At 32.9% G+C, this 11,497-nt stretch overlaps 2 protein-coding genes across 3 annotated transcripts in view; one reads left to right on the top strand and one right to left on the bottom strand.

The window, feature by feature from the left end:
• On the top strand, window positions 1-4,776 carry LOC106665756 (cyclin-C). Its single transcript, XM_014392448.2, has 4 exons — window positions 1-238; window positions 308-414; window positions 3,570-3,776; window positions 3,844-4,776. Exons 1-4 carry the CDS (start codon window positions 207-209, stop codon window positions 4,296-4,298), a joined length of 801 nt encoding a protein of 266 aa, XP_014247934.1. The 5' UTR covers window positions 1-206; the 3' UTR covers window positions 4,299-4,776.
• A 3,438-nt stretch (window positions 4,777-8,214) lies between these two features.
• The window catches only part of LOC106665720 (GTP cyclohydrolase 1), a 55,417-nt gene continuing 52,134 nt past the window's right edge, over window positions 8,215-11,497 (bottom strand). The window contains exons 3-6 of one of the 2 annotated variants that reach the window (XM_014392375.2): window positions 10,689-10,854; window positions 10,592-10,623; window positions 10,432-10,516; window positions 8,215-8,911 (exon numbers count right to left, since the gene is read on the bottom strand). In XM_014392375.2, coding sequence (XP_014247861.1) covers window positions 8,782-8,911; window positions 10,432-10,516; window positions 10,592-10,623; window positions 10,689-10,854 — 413 coding nt within the window. In that variant the 3' untranslated portion in view covers window positions 8,215-8,781. The remainder of the gene's footprint in view (window positions 8,912-10,431; window positions 10,517-10,591; window positions 10,624-10,688; window positions 10,855-11,497) is intronic. The other variant, XM_014392374.2, reaches the window with a different exon arrangement.

Below are 11,497 nucleotides of genomic sequence, written 5' to 3'. Positions count from 1 at the left end.
TGGGAAGTTGGAAACAATCTCATCGTAGGTTTCCAGTCAATTTCAGCTGTGTTTTCCTCTAAAACAACTAAATTAATTCAAAAATAATAATTCTAAATGCAGTATCGTTCCTACGAAAAATTATTTTTGATTTATTATAAATAGAAGAAATATTTTCCCAATTGGATTTCTGTTGCTGCACGTTTGTTGGCCTGTTTTGAAGAATTATGGCCGGCAATTTCTGGCAAAGTTCTCACTAGTATTTATCACCTTTTTTAATAACTTTTTATTGTATTGTATAATTTGTTTACGTTTTGATTGCTTGTAGCCAGCAGTGGGTTCTGGACAAGCAGGACCTGATACGGGAGAGGCAATTTGACCTGGGTGTTTTAACTGAAGAAGAATACCAAAAGATTTTTATATTTTTCTCAAATTGTAAGCATGCTTTTTTTGTTTTTCCTATTCATTTTTGTTTAGTCTTAATCATTGTTGCCCACTCAAAAGTTGTTCCATCATTGTTATTATTGTGTAGTGTTTAGTGACCGTTAATTAATGATTTTTGGAGATCGTGAGATGTGGTCTTGTGTGACATAGGTTTATAAAAACATTTTCTTTATTGTGCCAAAGTTTTGATCTTTATTGTGATCATCTTCAGGGCTCAAAGTGTTTGTTTTCTCTGTAGATGTGTCACGGTAGCTGTGTGTTGTGAACACTCGCAATGCGACACACAACTGTGGCACATCTACACAGAAAACAAGCACTTTGAGCCCTGAAGATGATCTCAATAAAGATTGAACGTTGGCACGATAAAGAAAATGTTTTTCTAAACCTACATCACACCAGTCTACATCTCCAACTAATTGTTATTATTGTGGGTAATTTTCTTTTACATTCTTTGAATCCCTTAATAGACTTGATCAGCACATTATACCAGTAATAAGGCTCTTATCACACCAGGATACTCAAGTCTCTGAGCGACTGAGATACTCAGAGTTTTATTAGTGATGATGCAGAGATCGTGGCATTCCAAGTCTTCCAGTCTCAGTTTCTTTCCTACCATTGGCGCAATGAATGGACAAATGTTTAATTTTAAATTTGTTGCAGAAGGGATTTTCGGTATTAAACAATTACAAATTGAAAGAGTATTTGGAGGAGGATGTGACACAGAGAGTTTGACATGAAGGATACACTTGCAACTTCCTTACTTTTCTTATTCTGTACCAGCAGTAATGACGATAATACTGTGTTATGATTATCATCATCACTACTAGATTTATTAGACAGTGTATAGTTATGAACCAACTTCGCCAACAGCTAGTATAGAACTAATTAATTTTCTATTTAAACTACAAGCAACTTGGCAATATGAGCTACTCGAGTTATGGCTGCGTGAAGGTGATGGGCCATTTGAGTTCGCCAGTCACCCAGTCTCCTGTTTTTAAGGCAGCTAGTGACCAGTATGCATATCCCCGTGGGAGCAGGCCCTTACTCTTTTTTTGGGAATTCCAATAAGTTAACAAGTGTAAACATGGGTTTAGTTAACATTTCATATTATGTTTTTTCAGTTGTAACAAACCTGATAGTTGTTCACGTCTAGGCAATTCAAGAGTCTAAAATGTTTGCTGTTATTTGTTTGTAACAGTAGCAGTAAGAAACTGCTCTGCTTATTCTTGCTTCACCTGTTGGTCTGTTAGATGAAAAAATGTCAAAACTGACAAAATCAATGGGAATTAGACTGGAATGATCAGAAATGATCAAACTGCAGCACCTTGGAAAGGAAAGGTCAATGAAGAAGGTACGGGCCTGACCATCAAAGCATGTGACCCAGGCGATGTAGGAACTCTATTCCATTACTGTTCTATCATAATTCTATTTTAATGATCTGTCTGGGGGCATGGATAAAAATCATTTAAACTTCAACCAAGACACTATGGAAAAGTCTTCGCCTCCCAGTGACTGGGGCCAAGCACAGTCGATATGCAAAAGTTCAAAATGACAATTTTTATTTGTAAACCATTTGATGCTCTTTCAGTGAAGGCTCTAGGCTCTCTGTCCTAATATTCTTCAAAAAAATAAAAATAAAAAAATAAATTTAAAAAAAAATTATGCTGTGGGGTAATAAATCATAAATGTCAGAATTTTTTTTTTTACAAAGACATTACATAGGAATGCTTGATAATCCGAGGCAATAGGCAAACATCATTTTCATTTCTTAGACAATAGAACAAAAAGTATTTTATCTTAAATCTGTATTTTTACATAAAATATAAAAATACACATAAAACTACAATATATACTATATAAGTTGGTGATTTCAAAGGCAATAATACTTAAAAATGAAGTGAGGAAACAATCATCTTAGACGCTTGAAGTCATAAACTTGAAAAGAATAACTAATGACTTGAAAGAAGACTCTACTTGAATGACGAAAGTTTGTCTGGATCAACTAAAATGTTGAACCAAATGTTCTCAAAACAATTTTTTTTTCAGCTTTTGTTGGCCAACTTAGGTTTGCAGAATCGTGAAAATGTGCTTTTAATAAGCTCCTTGGTGAATCTTCACGCACAAGTTCATGAAAAATATTCTCAGATTTAAGAATGTCTGATGAAACTCAGACGTGGAAGTGTGCCAAACGAATTGATAGCATTGCTGGCCAAAAAACATATGAACGTGTACAACTGGATCCTCATTTTATCAAACCGACAGTAACCTGTGGTTAAACATCGATCTGTTTGGACAATCTTAATACCCCACTAAAATTGAGTGAAGCACTCTCTATTCTCCCACAGGAAAAGTTTCATTCAATTTTTTTTCATTTTGAGTCATTCTCTGATACATTGAGAAAAATTGATCTCTGAACTCTACTTTGCTAAATGCTAGTCAGTTTACTTAATTTTGGTAAACCCTCATTTTTCGTTTAACATCAAAATTTGAAATAAAATTTGAAAATTTTGCACCCTTTGAACTTTTAAGATGGGATGAGGTAATGAAAAATAATGGCAATTGGTGAGTTTTGATGGCAAACCACAAAAAATCCTTTTATTTGCAATTTATGTTAATTTTGAAGAAAAATATACAGATTTTTAAAACGAACCCATAATTGGAATCCTCCAAATTTTAATTTTATTTATCCTTAATTGTGACTAGATTTGATAATTTTATTGTTTAGAATATGCTAAGTGATGTAGTGATTGCAGATCACGCTATAGTGATGATGATGTAGGGATAGCAGTCAATTAGGTTAGAAAAACCTTTATTTTATAGAACGGACGTCTTGGGAAATATTCGTAGGTGTAGCCTTGATAAAGGAAATATATTTTCCAAAAGTTGGCTCAATGAAATAGAGGTTTTTTTATAACCTAAGTGACCCCCACATCATCATCATCATTATTTTATTATTGAGACAAGATTCAGCATTGAAACACGGGGGTATTGAATTACTGACTTAATAGTTTAATTTAAACTATTCATACAAAATGTTCTATGTTAAGTGTAAAGATGGTAGCTTGATGATTTTATACACTCTGTTTTTATTTTCTTTGCTTCTTAAGTGTATATGCTGTTTTGTTAACAAGATTTTAATTTTTTAGTTATACAAACTCTGGGTGAACAGCTTAAGCTAAGGCAACAGGTGATTGCGACTGCCACTGTGTATTTTAAGCGATTTTATGCGAGAAATTCATTGAGATGCATTGATCCACTTCTCTTGGCGCCGACCTGTTTATTTCTTGCATCAAAGGTAGAAGAGTTTGGAGTTATTTCTAATAATAGGTTGATATCTACTTGTCAGACTGTTGGTAAGTATAAATCATATTGATGGTTTTTAATTTTTGCCTTGAAATAAATTTCTATTTATGTTCTTAGTCAAAAATAAATTCAGCTATGCCTACGTACAAGAATTCCCTTATAGGAGTAATCACATACTTGAATGTGAATTTTATTTGTTGGAGAATCTGGATTGTTGCCTTATAGTCTACCAGCCTTATAGGCCGCTTCTACAGCTCCTCGCAGATATTGGTCACGAGGATCAATTGCTGGCGTTGGCTTGGAGGGTTGTAAATGATTCTTTAAGAACTGATGTCTGCCTGCTTTATCCGCCTTATCAAATCGCAATCGGCTGCTTGCAAATTGCGTGCGTAATATTACAGCGGGATTTGAAGTCTTGGTTTGCCGAGCTAAACGTTGACATAGAGAAGATTCAAGAAATTGTCCGTTACGTGATAAACCTGTTTGAACTTTGGAAAACTTACGACGAGAAGAAAGATGTCCAGGCTCTTTTGGCCAAAATGCCTAAACCAAAAATCCAATCATCCAGATAGCTAGGGGAGGACATGCCTTCAGGCATGCAGTAACAATTGATTGGATAAAGTACTTTTCTGATAAGAAATACTGACAAATTAATACACAACAGTGTCATCGCAGAAAATTAATATAACTGAATCATTTTAATACATTTGTATTTAAATTGTTATAAAAGTCTATGATTGACTGTTTAGTTCCTAAATGTTTAGAGCGATATGATTATAATCTCTTCTATTAACTTTTATTCTTGAGTATTAGAAAAGATTACAAATTATATTTACCAATTTATCATTTGTGTAAGCATTGTGATGGGTAGTTTGATTAAATATGAATGTTTTAATGTCGTACAAGGAATGGTTGTGTGAAAGATATACCTTGTAAAAATGTGTTTTCACAATTGTAATTTTAAAAATTTGAGCGAATTTGATTTTAGGCATCGTAAGATCTGTACAAGACTGTCCAAAATAAATTTTTCATAGGGTTTGTTTGCATTAATTTAGTCAACTTATTTTTCCAATTATTAATTTTAAACTGTAATTGATTCACATGTACAAAATGTAATGTAATTTCATCATTTTATAGCGTGTGGGCTAATGAATATTTGCAATTTTAAAAATAAAAAAGATTCACTTCAGAGAGTATATGGTTTATTTTTATGATTTCAACCCCTCCCAGAATATTTGTGAAAAGAAAAAGCTCAATTTAAAAGATACTTACATAATTTATCTTTGCTTGTAAAGGTAAAAATTAAAGTATGTAATTTTCCTAGTACAAACTAGATTTTTTTAATTGCTCTGGTGTTGTTACCTACTAAATTATAAAAGAAAGACCCATACATACTGAAATACCTTTAATGAAAGTCCTGTTGTTCTTATTTGTCTAAACAAATATATAGACTATAGAGTAATCCCAAAAGTAAATACATTCTCCTTAATATGCCCCATCCTCATCACTACCAACTATCTTTAACATAAAGGATCAATCTTTTTTGTTTTTTACAAGGGTATTTCAATTACAAGGTTTTATGAACCCTGGAGTGCCTGTGTGTTTGAAAAAAGCCCGTTTGTAAGTATGTCGGGTTTGAATGCAGGGCCGCTGGATTAGAACCCAGATCCTTTACCTTACAATGATGAGCACCATATCAATGCCTAAACCGTTGCAGCCACCAATGCCTCTAAACTATCAACTTTGATGGTTGAACATTATTAACAACTTTACTAATTTTGTTTATCATTTTTCATTTATTCATTAGTATTGGGCAAAAGAACTATTTAAAAGCTCTGAATCATCGCCCATTGTTTTTTGAGTCGAGAATACAGTTTTTAATCCCATAATGTTTCCCAGCCCGTTTTTATTGGAGTGTTAGCTGACAATTTGTTGCAGTATTTTTGCCAGCTTTTTTGCTTCTTATTCTTACTAATTCTTCTACACTCGGCCGAGGCTTTCTTCAGATAATTCTTAAGGTTCATAATTCATTGTATGCCGCAAATTATTTAAAATGTTTGTTTTTGGCTTTTTCAAGGTTGGCCGTTTCCCGGTTTTTTTACCCAGATAAGTTTTGGTTTAGTTATGGCTTGGTCCGCTGTGACATGATAGCTCTTATTAAGCAATAAGAGCCAACTTTGGATCTGCAATATTAATACAGGCTCTTTTTATTAGTTCTTTTTAGCTGTATGTTTCCCAATTGGTGTGCCCATTTGAATTTTCAAACAAAAATATCTTTTGTAGGAACATGTTTGTCGTGAATTATTATATTGATTGTAGGATGCTCAAAGATACTTGTATAATGTACCAGTCCCAGTTATTAGATATATAGGGTGAAGTTTGTGAAGGATCGACTGCCAGGTCTTTGTAGAAGGGAACTGTCGTTTAGTATTACCAGATTTTCTGCATCTAAAATATACTACTCGGCAACCTTCTTCATCGATATATTGAGAGCCCCACATTGTGTAGTGTGAATTAAAATCACCTACAATAGAATTTTCCTCTTGAGGTTATGTTGAGTTAATCCAGCCCAATAGACTGAAATAGCATGCTTTCTATGGTCAATTATATTTATTGCATACATTTGGCAGTTCTGGATTTGCTCTAAGTTTAGGTTTATGAAGCTTTCACTGTTTTTAATTAGCATTCAGGTACTCCCATACCCGTCTCCCCTTCTAGGTAATGTCAGGTTAACCTAGCTTGATCCTCCATTTATGTGTGGTGACCAGGGCTACAATAAACTGAAATTATATTAATAGCATGTTTTCTATGGTCAATGATTTTTATTACAAGATTTGGCAGCTCTAGATTTGATCTAAGTTGAGGTTTATGAAGCTCATACTTTTTTAACTAGAATTCAGGTACTCCCCCTCCGTACCCTCTGATCTATCTGACCTGATGATGTTATACCTACCGGGTGGAACTTCAGGCCCGGTGTAAACTAGGTTTCTGGGAGTGACGCCACTGCTATATTTTCATTGGCTATTGCTTGCTCTAAGCTGACTTTATTTTATATAAATGGTGGAATGTTCCATTGAAGAATGTTAATCATTGACCTATTTAGGTAGTTATTAATATTGTGTGTGCTTACAATAGTCAATTTTATCGGTCTCTGCGTTACAGTAGTAGGCATTAACTTGTTAAGCAATTTTTGCTATATATTTTGTATTACAGCTTGAACTGTTAGTGTAATTTTATCTTTATCAGTGTATTCGTGGGTTTTGATTTCTTGGATAATTTTTTAGAAAGTTAATTACATCTTCTTGGATTTGAGTATTTGTTCAATAGTTGTTCTTCATTTTGAATTGCATCTTGTACTTTTTGACTGTATACTTAGGATGTTTTTTTAGTTAAATCTTTTGTTGTTGCTAGAAAATTTTAGATAAAAAAATGAATTTATACAATGCTAAAAATGTTTAGATTCAATCACCGTATTCGTACTCACTCAAAATGTTTGTTTTCCGTGTAGAAGTGTCATTCTTGTGAGTCGTGTTGAGAGTGCCAATGAGATATTGCTGTTTTATGTATCTATACATTGGATTTTGAAGGAGTGGGAAAGGAAGTCGGGATAGAAAGACATTTTTATATGAATAGTCGGCTTCTTTGAGATGAAAGGAGCCGACAATGGGGAAAAACGTGGGTAATGGTTCGGCCTGATTATCCTTTCAGGATTATATACACGGGGATAATTAGGGAAAGAAAAGCCAAATTGTTGAAGAATCAATTATCAATTGTCCCCCTTCAAAATCCAACATTTATAAACATAAAACAGCAATATCTCACAAGCACTCTCAACACAACTCACAAGAATGGTACATCTACACGGAAAACAAAAACCTTAAGTGAGTACGAATACTTTGATTGAATATAAAATTTTCTAGCATTGTATAAATTTATTTATTTATTTATATTTTTTTTAATCTAAAATTTTCTAGCATTGTATAAATTTATTCTTTTTTTAAAACAAAATTTTTTCTTGCATTGTATAAATTCAAATTTTTTAATCTAAAATTTTCTAGCATTGTATAGTCATAATTTTTTCCACATCCTACATGTATTTGTAAAATTCAAACAATGTTTATAAATGTATATGTCATAGTTGTGTGTTGTGTTGCTAGTGTTCACGACACACAATTACTGTGACACATCTACACAGAAAACAAACACTTTGAGCCCTGAAGATGATCTCAATAAAGATCGAAACGTTGGCACTATAAAGAAAATGTTTTTCTAAAACCTTCGTCACACCAGATCACATTTAACGATCTCCGAATAATCATAATCACATGGCCAACTTCCATATTTAAATGCTTCACTTACTTAAATCGAGTTTAGTGGAATTCTTGAATCAATTACAAAGAATTAGTGAACAATTACATTTGATGAAAGTAGGTGTTTTTTCTATATTTAAGCTGTAGTTGAGTTAAATATATTTAGAAAAATAACGAGTTTTATTTAACCAAGATGTATTTGAGTCACATTCAAGTCAGAATAATACGTTTATTTTTGATTGTTACAATATAAATGCAAACTTTTACTTGGTCCATTCTGAAATTGGTCCAAAACTTCATTAAATAACAAGTATTGTCAACATATATCATCTTAGAAAATAGTTTATCAGTCCATTATCAACAATTTTTTAGATTTTATATAATAAATTATACGTTTATACAATTTAATCAATATTGTACAAAAATCAATGTCATTCAACAATATATATATTTTTATTTTACCACTTAATTTGGATTAAAATCTTATTAATAAACTCTAAATTGTGCCTTTGAGTTTGTTGTTTTGTTTTTGTGAAGTTTCCAACTCATAGCAATTTCTTTTTCTTTATTTTTGATATTTGTTTATTTAAATTGAATAAAAGCACATTATTTGTAGCACAAAAACTAACAAATGTGTCTTTTTTTTATTTATTCGTAATATTGTCTATGATAAATTAACAGTGAACATGAACCACTGGTGTATTGTCGTTACTCGAGCGAAAATGTAGGTTTTCCAACAGAGCAATTACTTGCTCTGAACAAGGTTGAGGAACTCTTCCCTAGTCTTGGGATCATCTCGGAACACGCCAAGCATGGTTGACGTCATGGTCTTGCTGTTGATTTTCTGGACACCCCTCATTACCATGCACATATGCCTAAAAAAAAATTAATTTATTAAAATGAGAATATGGAAAGTATTCTAAAGGGGAAGCTAAAAAAAGTAAGGAGTAAACATAATTAAATTAAATACAAATTTTCAAAATGCCAATGATTTTCAAGTTTACATTAAAGGTAACAAGAAGTTATTATACAGTAGATATACATCACCAACCCGAATCTCACGATCTCTAAATAATAATTAATATACAAACTTTTATTTAACAGAGTATTTAGCAAGTTGGTTTTTGGGTAAATTTAAATCTACATTATTAGGTGAATGACAAGTTAAATCAAGTTTTCTGATTCTAAGGCAGAAAAAACTTATAGAAGGATACTATTGACAAAATAGTGTACAGGACCACTGATGATGGTAAAATCTGGTAGAAAAATTCATGAGAATAGACAGATTTCACCACCATGTTTGACAGTTTAATACTAAAGATATAAAAAAAATATAAAATATTTTTGAAAAGTTGATATAGTTAAAAACAAGTTAGACCACATTTAAAATAAGAGGACCGCTGTAACCGAGAGCTTAGTATAATAGGTCAAACTCTCAGCTCATAGACCCCGCGGATATAGGTTCTATTCCTAGCAATGCTCCTGGAATTTCTAACCCCCAGAAAATATTATTTATACATGATAACTTGCTCTGTCTAATATAGAAAACATAAAGTCATTAAAAAAATATTTAAAAAATAAAATACGGGAGAATTAGGTTTTATACATGTAAGATTAGATCATTTGAAACTTTTAACATCTAACTTTAACATCTAAGACGAGTTGTCAATTTTAAAGCTTGAATGGCACAAATTTAAAACTTCATATCTTGAATTTTAGTGATATATTTTTTCAGATCAAGTTCAAACTGTGAAATTTAATTGATGAATTTACTTCACTTTGACACTTGACACGAAGGCCAACATTTAATCAAGCTGCTGGTGCTATGGCGGAAAAACCGGAGATCGAATTTACTAATTACTTTCCTAAGATAAGGAGAACGAGTGCAAGAAGCCAAGCAACGGTTAAGAATATCGGGCTAGAGGATGATCACAAACGTATTAACCCTTTGAAATTAATTAAAGATTTGAAGGATAAGTGCTTTGAGAGAATACGCGTCATTGAAGTTACGTCCCACGCTTATTAATTATAGAAGAGAACAAATATTAAAGGACGATTCTAACCGGTAATGTGGTAAGACAAATTGATTTCGTTTGTTTAGAGGAAAAACTCCAAAAGATGAAACTGTAGCATTATCTTTCTATCCTTAAGGATCTTACTGCTTTGGTGTGACATGGATGTAGCCTGGGTTTTAAAGGGTTAAGTTAAAAAAAAGTTAAACTTAAACCGACTGAAGCAAAATATCAAGACCATGGGTAAGTGCCGAGACGCGGCGGATAGGTAAAAATTGCGAGGATAGGAAAACCAAAATGATCGTAAACAATCAATCTAATCTTCATGAACCCGCAAACATCAAGTTCGAATGTAGTAATAAAAGATCACTTCAAAAACATACACAGCTTCGACGACAACAGCGACGCCTTCTGGGTTTACAGCTTTGGTCACAGCAACTGCAATTTGCTTCGTTAAACGTTCTTGCACTGCAACAAGCAATTAACAAATAAAATATTTCACTCTGTTGATTCTGCCAGGTTCATTCTAGAATCTTATTTTACCTTGCAATCGCCTGCTGAATATTTCTACGATCCTAAAAAAGACATAGTAATTGCTTAATAATGTCAAAAAGGATGCCTTATTTCGAGTTTCTTTTACCTGGCTAGCTTGCTTAGCCCGAGGATCTTCTTGTTCGGGAGGTAGGCGATGGACACCTTTCCGTAGAAAGGTACCAGATGGTGTTCGCACATGGAGAACATTTCGATGTCTTTGACAAGCACCATTTCGTCGTGGTCTTCGTCAAAAACGGCATCGTTTAGTATGTCTGGAATCAAATAACAGTTAGAGTAATGAAAATTTCCAGATGAGCGGAAGGAAAATTTCTGTTTGGAAGGAAAAGGACGGAGTGATCTGAAAGGGAGAGAAGGGCGCTGTGATTTTATACAAGGGATTCGGTGTAATGGAATTTCATGAATTTTCCCCACGTATCGCTTTCTCTTTTTCCAGACCGCTTTAATTTATCTTTCTCTTCTTTTATTTATAAAACGTCAGTTAAATCAAGTCAAAAGGAAATATCGGTGAATTACCGAACTTCGGTGAACTTAAACTATATTTAGTTGAATTAAACCTATAGATTGAACAAAACGTTATTAATTAAATTCACGGTGGATTTAACAATACGCGGTACGAGGCGTTGAGAGTACCGATGTCATCACATTTGAGGGCGTTGAGCATCGAACCGACTGTCATTTGCACTACCAACCAACAAAGAACATCAGTAAAAATATAATTAACTTAATCCTTTTAAACTTTTTATTCTTTTTATTTCTCAAATATTTATTATACCTACTAAACACTAGTATTTATGAGTAAAAAAATCGGTTTTTAACAACTGACCGACTTTGCCTAGTAAGTATCTGGATTTCAAGTAAGCAAGGTAAGGTGTTCTATTTTGTGTTCGTTTATTT

This window comes from Cimex lectularius, unplaced genomic scaffold (assembly GCF_000648675.2).
Source record: "Cimex lectularius strain Harlan isolate CLEC.00 unplaced genomic scaffold, Clec_2.1 scaffold104, whole genome shotgun sequence".
NCBI lineage: Eukaryota > Metazoa > Arthropoda > Insecta > Hemiptera > Cimicidae > Cimex > Cimex lectularius.
The sequence above is the reverse complement of the archived record's forward strand: the minus strand, read 5'-3'. Positions and strand labels throughout refer to the sequence as shown.